The sequence below is a fragment of the Schistocerca gregaria genome, chromosome 7 (genome assembly GCF_023897955.1).
Source record: "Schistocerca gregaria isolate iqSchGreg1 chromosome 7, iqSchGreg1.2, whole genome shotgun sequence".
In the NCBI taxonomy this organism is placed as follows: Eukaryota; Metazoa; Arthropoda; class Insecta; order Orthoptera; family Acrididae; genus Schistocerca; species Schistocerca gregaria.
In genome coordinates this window covers 254,271,652-254,295,790 of record NC_064926.1, presented here as the reverse complement: position 1 = coordinate 254,295,790, position 24,139 = coordinate 254,271,652, and the positions used below count along the sequence as shown (strand labels likewise).

At 41.4% G+C, this 24,139-nt stretch overlaps 1 protein-coding gene across 1 annotated transcript in view; it reads right to left on the bottom strand.

Annotated features, from left to right (window-relative positions):
• Positions 1–24,139, bottom strand: part of LOC126282057 (lipase 3-like) — a 72,915-nt gene that overhangs the window by 41,381 nt on the left and 7,395 nt on the right. Inside the window, exons 3-5 of the mRNA XM_049981495.1 lie at positions 21,844–21,951; positions 9,787–9,982; positions 5,716–5,830 (exon numbers count right to left, since the gene is read on the bottom strand). Of these exons, the coding sequence (XP_049837452.1) occupies positions 5,716–5,830; positions 9,787–9,982; positions 21,844–21,951 (419 nt within the window). The remainder of the gene's footprint in view (positions 1–5,715; positions 5,831–9,786; positions 9,983–21,843; positions 21,952–24,139) is intronic.

Here is a 24,139-nt window from a genome sequence, read left to right as displayed (position 1 = left end):
CTCAACACCATCTCGTAGACAGTGCTATCTATCGATAGTGTAGGCGACCGGAGACTGTCTTCGCAGCGAGCACAGACAGCGGAGCATCGGCATCGCAAGATTTGAAAAGTCATTGGGTTTTACTGAAACAAACAGCTGATTCGCTATCATACAAGGTTACAGTTCCAAAGATACTGTTTTCAAGACAATTAAAAGGGAAATCTCAAGAGGTAAAGCTTTGCAAGAGCGACCAACCATCAGTAATGAAGAGTACTTAAACTGTATAGCAGGTACCCACAGTCGAATTCTTTGCATTACTGTTTGATTTAAGTGGGAAAAACTGTGTGATTGGAGGAAAAGTGTTCGATCATGTAGCCCAAACTTACTTGCATCGCCTGTGTCTACATTATTATAATCCTACTGGAGACAGGTCATGCATTGCTAACTTATGAGAATATCAGAATAGTTGTGAGATGACATTAGTACAATACACGAAGATGGTAGTTGACGTATGCAGCTATATGAGCAACATGAATAACCTTATATCCATCTTTTTGGTTTGCAGCTCCTTGTATTGACCATGTTTGCAGTTAAAATTGTAGGATGTGAGGTTCACCTGTTATGCAAAACACTGGCGGACCTCACATCCAACAATTTTAACTGCAAACACGGTCAATACAAGGAGCTGCAAATCAAAATGATGGATATGAGGCTGCAACAACAAATCACAGTTCCACAATGTACAGACATTTATGAAATTCTGATTTATTTCGACGGAACAGCAGCGATTGTTGAGGTAATTATTCGAGTCTTAGTTACAGAATTTTACTTGAAGAATTATGAAACTGCAGTTCAGAACAGTAACAGATATAGTGAAAGAACAGTGTTCCGGTATTAGATACGCAAAAATATAGGCGTTTTAACAAATTACTTCTGATCACGATTTTCAAGTTGTTGTACTGTTTGGAAGTCCTATTTGGTCAAGTATTACGTCATACAGTATTATGAGTCACGTTTCGATTTTGTACAATGTTTAAGATGATCGTACTTGACTGCAACGAGGCGTTATGTACTTTTTGTTGGCGCTTTTTGACTGCTTTGTTCTCTAGTCCAGAATGAGTAGAAGTCGGAAGCGTTTCGGGCACAGTATTCAGTGCTCAACCAATAATACCTAGTTTATACTAAATTTAGCAGTCTAACAGCCCATACATACTACATACTACGTTGTGCTGTCGTATTATTTATTTTTAAATGATGCCGCAACTCTGTGTTCATAGCTAGCTGTGCCAGAGGCTGGAGACCCAAAACAGAAGTGTACCACTTCTGTTTTCGTAGGTGATTGGTAGGGAGCACAAAATACAAGTCTTACATCAGCGTGATGAAGGCAGTGTATGTTGCTTTCTTACTGCTCCTGTCCCTACGACTGTCTGTGTACTGCTCGGATCTTAGTTCCTGCACTCTCCACTTGTTGAAAGTAGTTATTCTCAACCCAAAGGTTTGTGTGGACGCTACAATGCTTTAGTATGTATGGTCACATTGCAAATAGTTCGCCCTTGCCTGCCTCTGATCTATAGCTGAAAGTGGAACCACAGTACAACGTATCACTTTTCACGTAAATAAAATTCAGAGACTAGAAAAAAATTGTTTGTATTTGTCCTTCGGTACATACACAGACCCTGATATGTGCATTCCTAGTTGAAGTGAGAGGGGGATCATTGCAGTCTTTTCTCCTATATCACCATTTTAAATCCATACACTAGCATCAATATACAGGCCTTCAGAAACCACCTGCAAGAGTTTCAAATTCTCTCAATCGCTATGCGCAAACTATTAGTCCTACGGAAGAAATGATCCAGGCGTTTTTGTAGGAAATTTAATTTTGTGTTGGGATGCGTTTTCGCTGGAGGCCACGGTTCAGCGATAACATATCGCAGTTCAAAACGTAACGACATTAAATTTCCTATGTAAAGGCCCTGTTCATTTTCTCTGTAGAACTAATAGTTCACATATAGCGAACGAGAAACTATGAAAAAACTTATGCATGGCATTTGTATTTGGTGTTGATGGTTGCATAAAAACGATCGGTAGGGCAGCAGATTTATCCTGAATAAGTTTTGTTTTCACTTTGAGTAAAGCTAAATGCCCTATCCGTGGCCTACTCGTTTTCTTTCATTGTGCAACAGATCCAAAGATAAACATAGTTGACTGAATCTGTGACCTACAGATATTTGAAATATTGGCTAGAAATAAATAGAGAAAAGGAAACACAGTAGGACAACTGGAAATAAATAATAATAATTTTAAAAAGCGTGAAATGCGAGGGTGATGGAAGTTGAGGTATTCACTATTGGACTGTTATTATGTTACACTAATCGGAGTTGCAGCAATGTAGTATTATGAAGCATAATTTTAAATGAATTTTACATCTACACTTATGTTCCGCAACAGTACTACCACTGCCAGTCACCAGACTGAATGCTGGCCGCAGGTGTCGCGTGTGACATTGTGATGAAAGTACAACAGCGGAGCATATACGAATGAGAAATTATTCTAGCTACGAGACGGACCGCAAATTTGGAAATCCACTGACATAAGCAATTTTGACAAATGGCAGATATGGCCTGGCACCAAACAACGATCATTTTGAAAACAACGAAGCTGTTTAGTGGTTCGCGTATTACTGCCGTTAGCATCTACCGAAAATAGTTTAAGGACGGATACGCTGCCATTCAGGTGAACCACAGCTCGAATCATTCACTTCACCACGGACACAGGTCGATTAGGGCAACATTATACTATGGGGGACATTCAACTGGTCTTAAATTTATCCTATTGTAGTAATCGAAAGCGCCATGAGAGCTGTGGACTCGATGAACATAATTAGCGACATCCTTTACCCCTTCGCACTTGATGTTTGCCCCGACGGCTACAGCATCTCCCATCAGGATAACTGTGCTGTCACGCCAGAATCATGCTGCTGTGGTCTGAGGGATATAATAGTTAATGCATTGGTTACCAAATTATCTTGTGAGCAAGTGCACCAACACTGATTAAAAGAAATAACCAAGGTCCCCTGATGATGGTTAAAAGTAAACTGTGTTTAAAGTGTCTTAAAGGTGCACCAGCGTTAATCGGCAATTAGCAAACCATCATCACCCAACCGTGTATTTGACCGCTGTGTGTATTGTAATGAAAGGTGACCAGGGAATGCACAGATGTTATCAATACACAGACGGCCTACATACATACGATACTAGACAAAATCGGTTGAGTGACGTCGTTGTCACTTGCTCTCACTTTCATCAACAAGATTAAGTGTGTTTGTGCTGCCGAGAATTCTTCCGGGTTGTATGGCCGTGCTCCATGGAACTCTTCTAGCCCTGACATTTCGTCCAAAGCTACGTTGGAGATCTTGGGAGGTGTTACTGGTTATGCTGAGTCTTGCCTAGAGGAGGGAAGACACAGCACAACCAGGAGCACCTTCGAAGATGTCGAACTTAGCTTTGGACGAAATATCAGGGATAAAAAATTCCATGGACCACGGCCATACAGCCCGGAAGAATTCTCAGCAGCTGAAACATCTAGTAGTGAGAGCCTTCATTGTATGATAAATGTGTTTGTACCTCACTATTAGTTCGCTCGTTTCTTTCTGGCGAAATGGAAGACAAAAGGAGAACACCAACTTTCTTGAAGCACGGGATAGATATATTTCTCGAAGTTTTCGGTGCAAATCAGGTCTTGAAAGTAAGGGAACTGACGGCTGATATACATGGTGTTTCAAAAAGGTACGGTCAAACTTTCAGGAAACTTTCCTCACACACAAAGAAAGAAAATATGTTATGTGGACATGTGTCCGGAAACGCTTACTTTCCATGTTAGAGCTAATTTTATCACTTCTCTTCAAATCACATTAATCATGGAATGGAAACACACAGCAACAGAACGTACCAGCGTGACTTCAAAGACTTTGTTACAGGAAATGTTCAAAATGTCCTCCGTTAGCGAGGATACATGCATCCACCCTCCGCCGCACGGAATCCCTTATGCGCTGATGCACCCCTGGAGAATGGCGTATTGTATCACAGCCGTCCACAATACGAGCACGAAGAGTCTCTACATTTGGTACCGGGGTTGCGTAGACAAGAGCTTTCAAATGCCCCCATAAATGAAAGTCAAGAGGATTGAAGTCAGGAGAGCGTGGAGGCCATGGAATTGGTCCGCCTCTACCAATCCATCGGTCACCGAATCTGTTGTTGAGAAGCGTACGAACAATTCGACTGAAATGTGCAGGAGCTCCATCGTACATGAACAACACGTTGTGTCGTTCTTGTAAAGGCACATGTTCTAGCAGCACAGGTAGAGTATCCCGTAAGAAGTCACGATAACGTGCTCCATTGAGCGTAGGTGGAAGAAACTAAAATGAGCTCTAACGAGGAAATTAAGCGTTTACGGACACATGTCCACGTAACATCTTTTCTTCATTTGTGTGTGAGGAATGTTTCCTGAAAGTTTGGCCGTACCTTTTTGTAACACCCTGTATAAAAGATGAAATGCACAGCGTTTCGTTTCGGTCCTCATTTTTTCGTTTTTCTTCCTTTCAGTTCGAATACTTTCCTCGTTAGAATATAAAATTCATCAAATATATGCTAATTAACACATCTAATTGTCATTTTTATGAAAAATGTACTTCTTCTTCTTTCTAAGTATATACTGCACACAACAATCTAACTTTCAGGGCGAACAAAAATTCTTAGTTATGGATCGTTTATGAAAGTTTATTACTCAAGGTTGTATAGCTAAAAACTACAAATTAAATTTTTTCTATCCTTTTCTATTTTATACTTCCAGTACATACTCACAGAACATGCAACTGTGTTAAAATGTGATTTGGTAAAATTTGAACCACCTGGAATACAACCCAGTGAGCAAGCACGCTAACGTAGTCACACTATTTACCAAAAAAAGTGTTAATTTAGCATATTAACCATGATCGTGAAAGTCAGAACTTAAGAATTTTTAAGGGCTACATCGGACTGATTTGGGAAAGGTATATTTCAGTTCTGAACTTCAGTTCCATAAATATAAAAAATTACAAAAAATCGGATTGTCAAGTGCCCTTTTTAGATAAAAACAGGCAATGTGGCCACACTTGGAGGCACAAATTATTTCTAGTCCTGGTAAGTTTGATTCATAAATTAATGAACTATCTGGGTTCGTTGTAAGTATCGAATATGGATACGATAGCTTGAGCCCATCATTACAGCGAAACGCGCCACCATTTTCAAACCGTACGCTTATAAACCCGTGAACATCTAGAGGAAATCGGCCGTGAGCCACTGTCAAGTTTAACCATGATCAGTTCTCTCGCTTGAGTTTCATCGACGTTGGTGCACCGGAATTTTGCGCTGAACACGGTAAAACGCCGCTTAAGAACAATTGACTTTTAATCGGGGTTAGTGCACTCGGCCATTGCTCTGATCCTAATGGAGCATGAAACATGTACGGAAGCTAGCGATAGGCAACTCTGGGCCAGCAAACCTTTGGCTCGTATTTTAGGTGAATATGTGCATAGACATCTGTCCTGTCACCCACCTCTAGAAACCTACCAATGAGTTGCCCATCTCATATCACGCAGAATCGCTGCTGTGCTAGGTTCTAAAGATGGACCAACACTCTATTAAACAACTGGTCATGATGTTTTCTCTCTCCAATATATCCTGAAAGCTTGCCACTCACCTAAACTGCCAGAAATCGCTCTTATCCGGGTTTAGTGTAGTGTGATTCCTTGAGTATTTGTTGCCACGAGCGTTTCCGAGCCACACGTCGTAACCAGCGTCCGCCAGAATGTATGCTGTAAAATAAAAACACATGATCATATTTACTGCACTTACTAACCTACGCTACAGTAAATTTAATATCAACATACAGCTTTGCTAACCAAGTGTACCGTATATCGCGAGGTGGTGTGTTTCAACTGCGCGAGCGAAATATTCACTGCTTGACTCCGTGTTGCTCCATGGCGAGCGGAAAGTAAGAAAATCGGAATCTGACTGGACTTTGTTACGAGACACAACAACGAGAAGGACGTGTAGGATGTGTGTACAATGAAACAGTCATTGTTAGCCGTCATATTATATAATTTGTATTTTTGAGATTCAAAAGCAGTATGTAATGTTAATGTGGAGTTTGGTAACGGCCAGAATACAGTCTGTAGCATTTTAAAGGTAATGGCTCGTATTTTTTTTCCAAGGATTCTGTGAGGAACTATTATGAACTACAAGCTTATATAGGACTTCGAACATCTGGTGGTAGATGTTTGCGGTAGAACCTGCTTCTATCACACGGTCAAAGCATAGAGAAAGTTTCCTCTGATAAAAAGAACTCATTTCACTCGCACACAATCATCAAATGACCAAATGCGAATGGCAGCGTTTCAGTTCGAGAATATCCTATAGAAGTTTTCTTTCTCTTATATTTCAAGACTTTTACAGGCAACCGTCGGATTCGGCAGCTGCTTCTCCACCACGAGAGTAACTTGCTTTCGTGTACGAAATTACGTACGCTGTGGGGATGGTCGACGCCGATAGCATGTTCAGACTAGTTACTCCATAATAACCTTCACTGATATACAAACAGAGACACTGCACACACTAGTTCAGTAACAACGAGTGTAATAATATCAGCGGATATAACGTTAATTCTTGTTATGAGCAGAAAAATGTAATGAAGACTGTTGGAGACGGTTGCGCGGAGCAGGAACCGTTCTAAATAGGTGTGATGAGCAACTGCTGGCAGTTTCTTTTGATAGTTGTTTTCGACCTCTGCTGTTTCCATGAAAAATATTTCAAACAATATTGCGTAATGTTTCGTCATATCGATTCAGTACTTCATTACAAGTTTGGTAAACATCCTCGGAAAAGACTTCCTCACATTCTTACTTATACTCGACGTTCCCTTTTATGATGCTTTATCATCAGTATTTGATATCCTCTCTTATTTTATTGCCTGAATAACAGAATTAATCGCCTACTTCTAGTGTCTCATTTCCTTATACAATTTCCTCAGCATCGTCTGATTTAATCCTACAATATTGAATTGACCTTCTTTTACTTTTGCTTATATTCAGCTTAGAACTTATTTTGAGACAGTCCGTTCTACTCAGATAATCTACGAAGGCTTCGCCATCCCTTACACAATTACTATGTTAGTGGCAAACCGTGAAGTTTTTATTGCTTTCTCCTGAAATTTAATTTCCCTTCCAGAGTTCTCTATTGCGCCACTGCATTTCAAATTGGCGTCCGTAACCCGCTACGTAAACGACCAGGTAGTTGTCACCGCGTTTCTCGAGCAGAATCTGAAAATGTCAAAGTGCCACGACGCAAGTCTCCGCCTAGACACTAAGGTGACTCTGTCAAACCACTAGCCTAAGCGCTTGCTGCCAAAACTGGAATGCTGTTGATATAGAGCAGTACGAGGGCCAGAATGTTGCAATGTTGAATCAGATTGCATCGCTTCCAGGCCTGGCACTGCCCCGCTTCTGTGGCAAGCGTAGTTGAAAATGATGTCCTGTCAAAAAAAAAAAAAAAACATCACGAGGCAGAGAAAATCCCTGACCCCGCCGGAAATCGAACCCGGGAACCCGGGCATGGGAAGCGAGAACGCTACCGCACGACCACGAGATGCGGGCAACGTCCTCTCACAGTTCCCATATATATACACCGCCCATTCCAACTACGCAGGGTCTGCTATCCGCAACCAGGTGCGAGAAGTAATCTACGCCAGTCGTCGACCTGGTATGTGTCATCCTACCCAAATATAAAAGACGTAGCCTCTGCCAGCTGTGGGTTTATGGACTGCTGCTAGTCCCTTTGCAGCCAGGAGCTGAATGGTGCCTTCCAGCTGCGTGCCGTCTGCTGAGTGACTTCAGCCGTTTTCAGGGAGTCTGTCGAAGAGCTGACGGTCTCGCATGGCGATTCTGTTCACAGGTCGACTTCTGCTGCTGCTTGCTGAGCTAAGCTATCTCGCAACACTCTTGTGTCCTGATATTTGGTGACTGTGTTTTGTGTGATCATTTTCACGATCTACAGTAACGTTCTAATAATATCCTGACCAGTCACATTGTCACCACCCGTCAAAAGCCTCAACAACTACCTTTTGCTGCACAGAGCACGGCGAGACGTGCAGGAAGAGAGTGAGGTTCTGGAAGGTACCGACACGGATTTGGAGCTATGCCGAACACTGTACCATGCAACCAGCTACGCTAGCTTTTTCGGTTGAGCATCCATGGCGCGAAGTCTAAGTGGTCCCACAGATTCTCGACTGGGATTAAATGAGAGGAGTTTGGTGGCCAGGGGGACACTAAACTGATCCTGATGCTCTTCGAAACTCTCACATACTCTGCGAGCTGTGTGACATTTAGTACTGTTCGGGTAGTAGATGCCATCGTGCCGAAGAAAAACAAACTGCATATAGAGTGGACGTGTTTCCCAAGGAAAGATGCATGCTTGTGTTGATCCATTGTGCCATTCAAATTGACTATACTGTCCAGGTAATGTCACAAAGCATTCCCCAGATCATAACGTTCCTTCTTCCAGCCTGCATCCTTAGGACGATCGTTACAGAGTGATTTCATATCTCTTAGGCAGATCTTAGCCAGATCATAACGTTCGTTCTTCCAGCCTGCATCCTTAGGACGATCGTTACAGAGTGATTTCAGATCTCTTAGGCAGATGGAGCATAAAACGTGATCCATCTCACAAGGCCGTCTGTCGCCACTCAGTGGGTGTCCAGTGAGAGTAATGATGTGCAGGTTCCAGCCTTAATCACTGACGAAGAGCATAGGCCAGACACCTACGACAGAGGCCCACTCGAGAAATGGTTCACATGGATCTGCGCACTATGGGACTTAACATCTGAGGTCATCAGCCATTTAGATCTTAGAAATACCTAATCCTAACTAACCTAAGGACATCACACACATCCATGTCCGAGGCAGGATACGAACCTGCGACCGTAGCGACAGCGCGTTTGCAGACTGAAGCTCCTAGAACCGCGGGGCCACAACGGCTGGCAGAGGCCCACTCGCAGCCATGTTCCCTGAACGGTCGTTGAGGAGACACTGTTGATAGCCCCTTGATTCGTCTGGTTGGTCAGTTTCTCAACAGCTGCACGTTTATTCGCACGTGCACATCCCAACGCCTTCGTTCACCCCTGTCATCTATGGTCTATGGTATACTGCAGTTTCCTCGGTGTCTATTTTGGATAGCACCCTTTTGTCGCGCACGATATACCTTAACCACAGCGGCATGCCAAGAGTTTACAAACTTAACCCGTTTTGGAAATGTTTCTACTCTTTGCCCTCTTTGATGTCAGATAAATCGGTTCGTCTCCGCATTACGACAACGACAGCACTGTTTCCCAAGTCCCTCATCACGCGTTATGCCATCAGCTGCCATCCGTGATCGGTTATTGCACGTTGACGTAGAATATAGGCGGTGGTGACATTAATGTGACTGGACCGTGGGGATTAGAATCTAATGACTTCTACTTTGACATACACCGGAGATTAATGGGATAAATCTTTTCAAAATGTTATATGGACTACTGAATGTGAATCGTGTATGCTTTTGTCAACTTATGAATGGGAATCGTAAACGTCGTTAACATCACACCAAGGAAATGTGCTATTTAAACCCCATTTTGGATCTATAAACTTCTTTCTCTAGGAATATGGACGATTGCAAACAAATAGCAAAGTATGTTTCTAATAACTGTCCAAAATAGACGAGACACGCCCATCTAACTTACCGAAGGCCTTGTCGGGGCCCATGACCACCCAGTCGGCGGCGCTGGATTCCAGGCCGTGCATCACCAGGATTGGGTACTTGGAAGGGTACGTCGCCTTGGGGCTCGAAGGAATTCGGTACATGCGCAAGATGTAACCGTCTGCCGTCGTAACGAAGTGCTCCTCCACTGGGTAGCCATACTTCTGGATGAGCTCAGGCTACAACAGATCCAAAACATCTATTATTTCTGCAGATCCAAAAGACTAACAGCGGTAGAAACTAATCTGAAATATTCAATTCACTCTTGAACATGAAGAGACTATCTCTGTACTTATCTTGACATGGATACAAATAAAGATAACCAGTATCTTGCTTCTTGACGTTTACAGGAAACCTACTGGTAGAGACGGTGCTATCTCAAACTCGTTCCCCGTCCCAGCAAGAAAGCAGTATACAGTTTGCTGCTATACAGATTCCACAGGTTTACTACAAAACATAGAATCCTCGAACACACAGTTCATAAATTTTGCAATAAATGGTGCATACGTCCTTTGACTGGTTAATACAATGTAGCAACAGATAACAAATAAATTGAATGAACAATAATAAAATATGTGTAATAGTTAAATGTGTGAACATGTCATATCTTGGTCTAATGTCTAATAAATTGGCTTGGCTAGTCCGAAATACAGATGTTCAGTCCCGTGTAACACCACCAGTGGCCTAAAAAGATGGTCTGAGGCAGTATAAAATTCACAAGCACAAACCTGGACAAATATGGCTTCCATAACATCACCTTTACCCAGTTCTGCAAATTAAATGTAAAATAAGTTTGAGCACTCGACTTAAGGAATACATATCTTGCTAGATGCTAGAGAAATGCAACAGATCAGCAGCAGCAGAACGTGATAAATGCGCAAAAAACTCTTTGAAAACGAAGACAACCTACCAAAGTCTGCAGAGTCGAAAAACTTAAAAGAATTATACATGGATAAATGAAAATATCTAGACATTATACAATGGACAGAGATAACATTGTTCATGAAATAATAGGATGTGAAAGCTTAAATGCATCACTCCTACTTTAACACAATGGTTACTTCCAGATAAACAAGTGACTGGGTTGTTTTTATCGCACACATTGAGGTCGATAAATACTAGAATCGACATCCTGCCGCAAACTACATTAAAACCATGTCGTGTTATGATTGTGAAGATGACATTGTACAAATAAAATTCTTGTTCTACAGGGAAATTCTTCAAATTCAGCGGCTAGTTGCAAAGCAAGTGAAACACCCGACAGTTGAGAGTGTGTTACTGAATTCTAGTGCCTTTAGTAAATGGCATCAAAATGCCTTTATGCACACCACTCAAAATACGTTGTGCATTTTCATAAGCAACGAGATGCAGTGCTGAAACCCGTATCATAAAAACAACAGTTTATACCACTGGTCATCACTTTCTCGCGCTTCACAGGACGCCTCTCTCTCTCTCTCTCTCTCTCTCTCTCTCTCTCTCTCTCTCTCTCTCTCTCTCTCTCACACACACACACACACACACACACACACACACACACACACCCTCTCTCTCTCTCCCCTAATACGAGGGTTGTCCAGAAATTAAGTTCCGATCGGTCGCGAAATGAACACCACAGTGAAAACCCGATGAAGCTTTGCACAGATTTGTTGGGTAGTGTCTCTAGTAGTCGATCGCATCAAGACGCTCTTTTCAGTTGTGAGCGCACTGTGAGCGAGTAAAGGTGCCTAGAACAAGTAGGGGGGACCGCTGAGAGGCTTCGCCTTAATGAATGCAGCCCACCTAACACAACTGCCACGCACTTCCTTCTTCACGGTAATTCTTAGACCCACTCTGCAGGGGCAGTGAAGACACTCCTGCAGCTTTCTCGATGGGAAGTGTTCGATCACCCACAACACAGCCCTAATTGGGGCGTCCTGAGTATCATCTCTGTTCACATGAAACACTGGATACGAAGACAACATTTGGGCGCTGGCTACGCGCTATAGACCAGCGTAGAGAATTATCGGAAAGCAGAGGCGGCTGGCTTCTATGACGATGGTGTCGGAAATTTGGTATAACGCACCAACAAATGTCTAAGTCGGAGCGGCAACTACGTAGAGCAGTATCCGAGAAATGTAGCTAACTCTTGCAGATAAAATATTTATGATTTTCACTGCGGTTCCCTTTTAGCGACCGATCGGAGCTCACTTTCTGGACAACCCTCGTAGCTGTAGTGTCATCAATGAAGTAATCGCTGTTGTTACATAACATTATCGGCAGGCATACAATCTAGTGGGCAAATCATGCTCAAAATTGTTGCAATGTACTGCACTGATTTGCAAAGTGTAACCTTAAAACTCGGAAATTAAGTGACACATAATAGCGCAATGCAGTATGTAAGCCTTTGAAGACTAAATGTGCAATCTTCATTCAAAACTACATAATCATTTTCGTATTACACAGCAGATTCAATGCTGTAAAACGTTGAAGTCACAAAACAATCTGTCACTAAAAGACTCTGATGGAAAAAATCCTATCACTAAAAAATAATTAATGTAGGGTAATGAAATTTCGGGAATACGTTTATCTAGGTAATATATTTAAGTGCTTAACAATGAAAGATCACAGGTTGACGTAAGCACGAGGTCAACCAGTGGAAATGTGAAATCCTGGTACATTAATAACAGGCGTGGTCGCCAGAATATTGAGTACAAGCATGCAAACTTGCATGCATTGTGTTGTAGAGGTATCAGATGTTATTTTGTAGGATGGAGAGCCTATTTACTTGGTCGGCGAAGGAAGGTTAATGCTGATTGTGGAGGACGCTGGAGTTGTCGTCCTATGACGTCCCATATGTGCCCGAGACAGATTGGGTGATCGAGTAGCCAAGGCAACATGTCGACAGTTTATAGAGCAGGTCGGATTACAACAGCGGTATGTGGGCGAGCGTTATTCTGTTAGAAAACATCTCCTGGGATGCTGTTTATGAGTGGCAGCACAACAGGCCGAATCAACAGATTGACGTACAGGTTTGCAGCCAGGTTGCGTGGGATGACTAGCAAAGTGGTCCAGCTGTTGTACGAAATTGAGCGCCAGACCACTAGTCCAGGTGTAGATTCAGTGTGTGTAGTACGCAGACAGGTTGGTTGAAGGCCCTCAACTTGCCTGCTTCTAGCCAAACACGGCCATCATTGGCATCGAGGCAGAACAAGCTTTCAGAAAACACAACAGACCTAACCATCATGCCCTCCAGTGAGCTTTAGCTTGACACATATGAAGTCGAAAAAGACTAGTCTAGGGCCAGTGGAATGCACGCAACAGTGCGTATTGCTTGGAGCTGTCCTTCGTTGTGTCACTGTGGTGCCATCTGCTGCTGAAATTGCTACTGCAGATGCAGTACGATGTGCCAGAACCACATGCCGAACGCGATGGTCTTCCCTCTCGGTAGTGCCACGTGGCCGTCTGGAGACCGGTCATGCAGGGACCGAACAGTCTCCTGACCACTTCTACCATCAGTCATGTACAGTGGCTATATTCCTGCCAAGTCTTTCTTCAGCAACGCAGAAGGAATATTCAGATTACCATAGCTCTATTACACGACCTCGTTCAAACAAAGTGAGGTGCTAACAATGGCGTCTTTGTTATCTTAAAGGCAATCTTAACTAACATCAACTCACAACATCCAGTCTCAAAGGCAACTAACGTTCATGACCTTTACCACTCGGATTTAAGGCAAATGTGATTTGCATCCTCATAGTTGCTTTACTAGCGCGACTGGTGTGACATCTGTATAGGCATCACCTTTCAAATGTAGAAACACGCCTACCAACTTTCGTTCACATCGCACAACTCCTTGATGTTGCGCCTTTTTCCGTCAGTGCACATACTTGTATGTGCACTGCCACGTGCTTCGGAGATGTACCTCCATGTTTAGGACCTCAATTTCTTGGAATAGTTCTCGGCTAAAACACAATGCAATAAAAATATTGAAAAGGAAGGACAATTTACAATTACAATGCAGGCAGACATTGTATTTATAAAAGAAATAGGCTGAATTTGAAGAACTATAGGATAAGGACTTGAGATGCAATGACATGCCAGCACTCAGGCTGAACTAATACGACAAATGAAGATCAGCAGCTCACCTATGTGGCATGGGGCACATAATTGAAAATAGTGGCAACTAACAGAGTATTGCGTACTCTACCTGAAACCTCAAATTGATAGTTTATAAAACGACTGAATTCTTCTGGCACCACAACATAAAACTTGAGTATATTTTCGATTTTTCCTAAAACTCTCTGATACATAGTGGATCGTTTACAACAAAATGGCACTGGGAGAAAACTCACATTACACGTCCCGCCTTTTGTGCTGAAGTACGTAATTACGACAATACACAAAAACCGTTAAAGGCTGTATTTCTACTTGTATTCCTACATCCACTGAATTATCTTACGTTTATGTTAGTGCAAGACACGTTCTCACTTCATTGTGCTATCCCCATCTTGTCTTTAGAAGATACAAGGTGCAAAAAGAGTTACTGATACTAATCACTGAAGGTTGAAATGTGCTGCACTCCTCCACGGTGTGACATAAAGCGTAAACGTGACAACACTGCAGCTATTTCATCCACAGTTGTTCCGGAGGCGCCTACAGCTGTTATAGATTTAATATTAAAGTATGTTTGTAAACGATAATTTCAGAGTAACGTCTTTGTCTTCAGAGGGCTTACAATGAAGACCTTTAGTAGAAGATTGTCTCCTGAAAGTGGTGTTAAGCCTAAGCTGACGGAAAGTGTAACAAGTGTGTACGAGCCATAGCGATCCACACGTAGTAGTTAAGTTATTGAAAATATGCTGTGCGTACAGCCAGACGAACTGGCGGAAGATAACGACTTTCTTTTTAGACTTTCCATAACTACATATCGACTTAGGAACGACGATCTAATGGAAGACTTTTTTTCCACTTGAAACTTGTGCATATAGCTTTTCTATAATTAATGTAGTAGACACCAGAGAATACAGCTGGACGCACTGAGTCGGGGTTGATTTGGGAGGGAGGAGACCAAACTGCGAGGTCATCGGTCTCATCGGATTAAGGAAGGATGGGGGAGGAAGTCGGCCGTGCCCGGAATTTTCCTGAAAGGATTTAGGGAAATCACGGAAAACCTAAATCAGGTTGGCCGGAACTGAACCGTCGTCCTCCCGAATGCGACGCACTAAGAAAGGAGACTAATGAAAAATGGTTCATTACAGCCGGGGATTCAGTGTTGCTGAAACCATGATAGTTGTGTTAATACGTGAACAGTTGTTATCTGTATTTATACCACAATAATCTTTTCTCGTGCCGATTATGCTTTTTTCGAGGCGCCTTTCAATATAAGATAATGAAGTTGGTCAACTATGTACCTTGACCATACCAGTTACGTCTACGGGTTGACTCAGTTTCATATGTGACACTTAACACTTAACTCAAAGATTCGATCTTGACTTTATCTTGTCAGTCATCAACGTTAAATCTGCCCAAGCAACCACAAACAATGTTATCTGCGTATCAGGTTGGATGTGTTGCGGTGAAGCTATATGATAACGTGAATGAACTCTCCATCTTATCATTTACACTCGAGAGATTCTGTTTGTTATGTATACTGTACTGTATCTAAAAGTTCTTTTAAAAGAGCTACTTTGGAATGTACCATTGTGTCTCTGGAGACTTTAGTATCTTGAAAGTCAGTCTGTATCTAATCGGAAAAATTGGCCACTACAATAGTAACTGACTATGTCATGAGGCTCATGACGCTTCGTAAATTAATACAGAATAATATTTTGTGGACGATGGTCATAATAATGTATACGTATAGTTCCTGGAAGAATTATTGGTTTCATGTTAAGTGAACCATGAACAAGCCTGTGAGTGGCACAGTTTCTATCAGGGAGTTTTTCTGGAGCTGACTATGTACCACGATCACATCTTCGATACTTCCTGTTCACTGACAACATTTCACCACTTTTATTTGCGTCTCTACGACATCGCATTGTATGTAAAAATAACACTAACATTCGGTAGGCATCGTTAAGGCAGTCTACGCTCAGTCGATCAGTAAATTAAATCAAATACAGCACAAACAACTCTGTCCATGACAACGTAACAAGTCCTACATTAAGCTTACATTTAGCAAGAAAAAGTAAACATAAGACTAAAAGCAAGATTTTCGCCAATGGAACAAAATTGTACCACAAATTGACCAAGAAGGTTATTAAAGAAATATGACGCGAAATAATAATAATAAAACACCTGTCTTTTTCCAACATTTCCGCTCTGCAAATGGTTTTTTTTATTTTCTGAGAAACCATAGTCCAAAGCTTTGTTATGGATAATGACAATATTTTATCCTTTTTCTGAGCTCAACATCTCATTCCTTATGGAGAGATGGTGACCCAGTTTTGCAGCTATGCAATTGGAGAATTGTGATACTTAAAATGGATACCAAAAATCGTCGCCATAGTCGCTACATCAGTTCAGAGAGACTATATTTTACATTTGAAATAATGTGTGTGTTGTTTGTTCAGAGATAGAGATTAAGAAATGAACGAATCGTGTAGCACTAGCTTATTACATAAATAAATAACTTTTTGGCAGATCAATATTGTACAGCACGGTTGAATCGAAAGAGATTCCACTGGCCTTGTGTGCTGGAGGATAGAAGCACTGATCTGCATCTATTAGCCGTGATTTAGGTTTTCCGTAATTGCTATAAATTACTTCGGAGAAGTCCAGGATACTTTTTGCTGTAAGGAGACTACCGACTGCGACCGATTACCTATCCTATCGTTATCAAACTAGATCTCTAAATATGTAAATCCTGTAAGTATATAAATTCCTGTATATACTCATTACATCGTTTTTTCTTTAACTCTAATACCATAACATGACCGACAATATTACAAAAATGATACATTACTATTACTACTACTACTGCTACGTAATCATAATACCTGTTGGTTGTTTCCATGTTGAACCGTTCCGTACTTATCTACAGTGTTAAAAACAGTTGCGACGATCACCTTCGCTAATGCTGGTGCGAGATGCATTGATTCAATGGTGTGTTGTCACTACGTTTTGCTCCCGTGACACTCCAACTTTGGTAGATCAAATTTACCTGACTGAATTTGTCGACAACACGTTTGCACTTCGTCAGGCCGGCAACTGTTGGTTCCTACGTGTGGCATCTACTACAGAAGGGGCTTCTGTTGACTGTGGATCCTGACTAGATGTGGCGGCGTTGTACAGTAAAGAATGTTGCTGAATACTGCCATTTTACGTGGCCTTGTTTTACGAACGGATTGAACGGCTGCATTATCGTCAATTATCTGACTCCTTGTTGGTCAGCAATGTGACGGAGCAACTGAATGACCTTGGCTGTGTCGCCAGTGGTGTTCTGTTGTCTTGTTTTTCACAATAAACTGCAACAGATTCTGCATCGCGTAGCAGACTCAGTGGTGATATTTGCATATTTCTATTATGTGGAATTGCGAGCTCTAAAAATGTATCTCTTGTTAGTGCAGAAATTTCCTTCAGGACAGAGTAATAATGTCTCGGGGAAACATACAGCAGCGACAGGAACAATAAAATGGTATCGACTTTTGCTTGTGCGGCATTATGAATCAACTCAAACGCGGTTTGCCACAGAGCTAACTAAAGCTTTAGTGGAATACTTTTCTGTTACTTTCTTTTCACTTTCGCTCGATCTTAAGAAATTACAAAAATTTTAATATTCTTGTACTTCTGCTGCGCTGAAGCTTTTTTTGGGTAGTAATCCATCCACTAATGTTCTGCTTATGAACTTGAGAGGTTTATATAATTCACGAGAAACTACAATCTGCATGATAACTTCGTATTTCCCTTTGTCACGTTGGGTAACAAATCTTAGAACTGATGTCGTCCATTATGTTCTCAGACCCTACGGGTGAACATCAGCGATTACTTGTAAGCTGTATGCTGGAAGGTCTTGCTGTAAATCAGTGAGCCTCAGCAACCGTTGTCAAGGCACTGCATGATATGTCCTGCATGTCACGCCATCTACGAGCAAAACTGATTTGAAGATTTCAGAAAATCTTGGTCTGTTTCACAAGAGCAACAAAAAGTTATAAGTCAAGGCGGTTGAATCCTGGCTATTTAGTAACAGAATTCATTTTCATCATCCGCCACAAGAAGAAACGTCTGATTAATATAAAATATAGAACAATGGTGCCAAGACAGCCCTTAAAGGCCGGAAGTGTTACGAAAAAACAAAGGAAAACGCCGAAAGAGAGTGCAATGTGACAGGTCGATATTAAAGATGAGGGATAGAGAGAGAGAGAGAGAGAGAGAGAGAGAGAGAGAGCTCTTCCTGCAACAAGCTGTGACAAAATCGGCAGTTACGAAGTGCCTGGCTTTCTTTCTTTTACCACAGTGCAGCAGTTATTTTATGAACTTCGAGGAACTCCTCGATTATTGTTTGGACGAATTTAGTTTCCACTTTACTGCTGAATCACTGTCTTTCGCCGTTACCGATGGTTTTTACACTAACAGCTGAATCCAGCAACGGCCCACTCGCTAATGATTTATCACATACTTGCTACTTTTTCTCGAACCTGAAGATAACTTGAAGGACATTAGTAACAAGTTGTAGAGGACTAGGAACCGAGAACCAGCCTTCAATATCCTGCTCTGCTTCTTTCCTCCGAGCGATTAGGCCATGTGATTTCAAGAAAGTAACAGCCATTTACAAACATCTTAGACAAGTGTCATAATGAACGGTGCAACACCAAATGTTTCAGCCGTATCGGTGACCACGCGATTTTCGGAATGGAAGGGTCTCTTCGTGCCTATCTTTTCAGCCATATGAAGAGCGACGGCTCTAAGGGAAATTACAAGTACTTGAAACATTGAGCTATGAATATGAGAAATGGTATTACCGGCAGTTCTGAAGATTTTATTAAGAAAATAGTAGTCACTCTAAAAAATTACTTGAAAGTAAGATAATTTTCTCTTTTACATTTGCAGTTCGCTCTTAGACATTTTTCGTGGTGAGCACCATTCTTACCTAGTAGTACACTTCAAGTGAGACGGGTCGGTCTCGGAAGACCCCTAAATGTTAAATTCTGCTGTTTATAGCCACACGAATTCACACTCGCACAATCACTCAGATGGAAATAAACTGCTGTCACCTGTCTTTGAATCGCAAAAGCTCTGCTCCAAACCTAGCACGGAGAAGGTGGCAAGCCTGTGGCACTAAAGTTTTAAGAGGCAATGCGGCGTTATCATGGAGAAAGTAAGCATCTACAACAGTGGTCGTTAACTGCGGCCAGTGGACCGCTTGCGGCCCGGATAAAGTGGTGGTTCTCGGCCCTATTTTGTAATAATATAGCAACTAACAGTAGACTCCATGAACGTCAACTAACGTTAATGCCTACTTAAGAGAGTAGTTTTCCTGCTCAGTAACAAAGAAGAAGACTTACAGAGACAGTAATATTTTAACATATTCTTCATATTAATTGAAACTGGCGAATTCGGCCGCTTACCCCAAGAGCAGAAGGTTAAGTAGCGCGGCCACTGTTGGCTTAGAGCATGTGGTGTGTGTGTGTGTGTGGGGGGGGGGGGGGGGGGGGGGGTTATCTTGGCTATTGAATGGTTGACAATCAGATCGCCCTTCAGCTCTCTCAAAATGAGCAAAATTAATCAAATTGTAGCAGCAATATGAAATTAAATTGAGGTTGTTTGTAGTGCAAGGCAGTGAGCAGAAGATAAACGACATTTGTAACATTTAGTAAACATTTGTGATCGTGTCTCATATTGCATAATTCATTTCAATGTGAGTACATCTACTGTTACAAGACAATCATTCGCTCACACAGACAACACAACAATAGTTCATTAGGCAATTGTAATGTCACATATTTGGTTTAGTTGACGATGGGACCAATCAGAAACAGAGAACGATCGACTCTGAATGTCCCGAATGGTGCCGACTTTTAACAATCATTACTTGCGGGCTGGCGGGCAACTTATCAAGCTCCTACTACACTTAGCCTATTGGGGGCTCATAACGTACTAATTTACGTAGGTTATCAACAAATAATAAGATTTGTACGTATGCAGACCGAGGTGTGTTCCCACAATGTTATACTTGGGTCCTGAGCAAGGAAGTTTGACTACCATTCATCTATAAAAAGTAACGCGCGGACATACATCGTAACAGTGCGGTGGTCCTTCTTTCTGTCGAACAATTCAAATGCAAAGCTCTGGAGTGGCAACAGTAAGGCATTGGTCGATAACTTGGTAGTAACGTTCAACAAGTTCCAGCCAGCATAACGTACTTCCGAAAGGTATAGCAATCAGTGTGAATTAATAGAGACATTAGTAGAGAGTTATTTGCTGCTCACAGTGCACATGGAGGGACATACAGGATGAACAGGAACTAAGCCGACAAACCTTCAGAAGTTGTACAGGAATACCTTCTGACTATTTGGGTACAAGGGACCCGTGTTTTCCATCGGCGCATTACAAGCTAATGACATAATTAACATGCATTCAGTTTGTTACAGCGGTCATCCTAGTTTCTATGAAAATACCTTCACAACAATGTAGTACGCATCCCCAAACACAAAACACAGAGAAATGCAAGAACCTCAGATACAAAAGTACAGGTATGTGGTTGCTGTCGGTGAGGGAACATTTCAGCATAGATCTTCGTGCCACTCTCCAGTTGAATTCAGTGAACTCTTACATGGGATTTATATCGAACAATTCTGCATCAGTAAGTACATTCATATCGCTATAGATCGCTGTTAACGTACGACTAGCACTGACGTGATACCAAGAACGAGACAGGATCGAAATACCCAAGTTCGTAAGACGAAGCTGGTTTGGGCGTTGAAATAATTCAACATACGCTCTTGGAAATTTGTGCCGCACCCGAACTCGAAAGCTCCACTTCTCTAGAAGGGTTGCCTTAACCGCCTCAACCATCCAGACACGCTTCGCGTCAGACCCATAAAGTGCTGCTCACCACTGATGTTGAAATCCCGTTCATTTTCCCCGTTGCTTGCAGCCTCGCTGTGCTCTTGCAAGGGGATAAATGATGGTTTGCATCCACAATGAAATAGCCGTATGCACAAAATAGCCGTATACACATCGCGGCGTACCTAAGCAGTTACATGGGTGGTATCTGTTCCCTCAGATACGCCCGAAAGCCTTGCATTCAGATAACAATTTTGGGACAAAAGACAGTTTCCTAGGCCGGGTTTGAAAGTTAGGGATCTTTGGAGCCACACTTAGCCACGTTATGGAACGTTATTTGACGGTCCACCTACGGTATACTAGCTTGCCTACTAGTTGTTCGGAATAGGATTGGGTTGGGTTGTTTGGGAGAGGAGACCAGACAGCGAGGTCATCGGTCTCATTGGACTAGGAAAGGACGGGGAAGGAAGTCGCCGTGTCCTTTCAAAGGAACCATCCTGGCATTTGCCTGGAGCGATTTAGGGAAATCACGGAAAACCTAAATGAGGATGGCTGGAAGCGGGATTAAACCATCGTCCTCCCGAATGCAAGTCCAGTGTGCTAGCCACTGCGCCACCTCGCTCGGTGTTTGGGAATGGAAATGGCGACCTACTAGCGCTAGATTTCAGATACACCTGATGAAGGGGCTAAGGTTCCGAAACCGTGGTAACGTGTAGCAACTTCTGTCGAACGAGAGTTGCGTCAATAAAACTATTTTACAACTGTGGCGGCTTTGTTTACAATTAACACGTTGCAAAAAAGCTGTGGATGTCCAAATAAAAATTTATAAATTTTTACATAGTATGACGCGGGAAATAACCACTGTTGTCATGTTGAAAGCGAGGGCCTATCTGCGAAACGTGTTAGGATAGTATGTGCCGGCGTCTGAGACCCGCTCTGGCACATTCTGTGAATTAACTTTGTCATAAATATTACACATTGAAGCTTTGTAGTGACACTCAAGTCTTAATTCCGACACAGAACGCGTGAAAGACAGTGTCTGAACCTCAGATCTTACCGTCTCTAGGTCGATGTCCGGATGGCGTTCAAGGACCTCTGGATGAGGGCTGCGGTATGAGGCCGCCCCCTTTTTATGCTCCAGGCTTGTCCTGAGTTTCTGCAGAAACTGCAACACAGGGAAACTAAGCTAAACAAGTACTTTTTCTATGAGTAAGTTAGACGATATATGTGATAGTGACAGGAACCACATCAGTAAATATGATACTAAATTAGTTCTTAGATTCATGTAAGCCATTACACAACTGAAACAAATATATTTCAATTCCTTTACACTACGGAAGATACAAATTTATAAACAGGAATATTTTCGTCGGATAGGCATAGCAACCAAGAAGAAACATCTTTAGATAACTTCAGAATATATCGTAAGTTAGAGGTAAAAGATTTTGAATATAGACCATACCTCTACAGACTATTGCTAGTTTTAATGAAGATTGGGTTTGCCTTCTATCATAACACAGCTATAGGTGTCTTGCTACGAGACGAAACATGTTAATCGCATTTTAGAAAAACACAGACACATAACAGAAAAGTGTATGCACGCAGAAGTTCTTCCTCGTGTATAAAATTAATAGTTGGTGTTTTCTCCTTTGATTTGCAGAACTGTGTATGCTTGACATAAAAACACTTCAGATACTGAGCAGCTGTAGAACACCAATGAATAATTTTTAAAGACTTTTTTCGCAATTTATTATTTTTCTGTATATCTGTAGGGACTGATTATGGTATTAACATCTGCTAAAACAACCAATTCTGTTCACTGTGTATTAAATGGAAGGTCATCAAACAGCGTGGGACATGGTAATACACCAGTTCTTGGCTGTTGTTGAACTCTATTACTTCACTGTAGGAGAAATATTGTCTTCACCTACATTTGAGTAAATACGTAATACAGTTTCATAAATTTTTCATTAAATACTATTGTACCATTTGTCAGTTACACCATTACTAGCATAAAATTCCAAAATTTTACAAAACAATGAGTTATACCCCGTAAAAAGCTTCAATACACTTATGAAACAATATTGTCCCCCGTACTTGTGACATTTGTTCTTACTACACTTTTTATAGAGGAGTTTTCTAACTCAGTATTTTTATCACTCTTGAAACATTTACTTGGTTGGTGATGTGATTCGTATTGCTAAAATAGCTGTGTTAGAAGTATCACTGTGTAAGAGCTTCCAGGTTTTCAATTGATTTATTATTCTCGTCGTCTGAGGACGGGAACCAAGCCGAGAGCTACCAAACAACTTATTTACAAAAATTTCTTTTTGGATCTACTGCTATTAGTCCTCTGCTGGAAGTTTTATTTATTTTCCATCGTACACTTAAAAACAACCTTCAAAACCCCTTGCTATCTATGAAATATTATTCTGTTTCTTTCGCATCAAAAAGGTTACACCAGAGAGGTCTAGGTGTAAATTGCCAATGACTGATTTGATATAAATACTTCTAGATGTTTCACGACCTTTTATCAATACATTTGCGTAAGTTCTCTAATTCCATGTACAACATGCTTCCGTTCAGCATTTTACACACAGTTTAGGTGAGTTTCATGTTGTTCAGAATTATTTTATTGGGTAATTGATCACTCACACGTATCCTGTAATACATTAATTTTGACAATGACAACTTATTCCTTATAAATTTTATCTCATTTATTCATCTAGACGTCTGTCAGTGCTATATGACAAGTTGGTTTCACTATGCAACATGCTTTTTGACGTTTGCGTAATTTTCGTTACTCTTAACCACTTTCTTAAGGTGATTTCAGACCGATGATTAGTTTCTTTCAATGGCGTATAATTTAAGTTTTAAACGAAGTAAACTTATTTTTCATTTAAACCTAAGTTCCAAAGAGAGAAGTTTTACTGCAAGTAAAGGAAATTTTGTTTCGTAAGATGGAGCAGTTATTCTTATTTGTCACCCACATCTAGTGGTACGCAGAACATTTTAGTTCATTATTATCATGCTATATGTTGTGAAGTTAAATTTGTGCTGTTAAAAGTACTTTTGCTGTTTCTTAGAAATGACTTTCCACAAGTGTTCAAAGAACCAGAACGCATTCTGTTTTGTTTATGGCAACTACGTAATTTCTAAACGAAGATAGGAAATTAACAGTTTCGTGAAAAATGTCTTGTAGCACACTTTGCTATAAGGATTGGAGATCAACACAAAAGCTGGGCAACGCACAGGATATGCCATAGATGTGTTGAGATACTGAGACTGTGGAAAAATGGGAAGAGAAAATGAATGCCTCTTGCAATTCCTGTGGCTTGGAGGGAGCCGCAAAA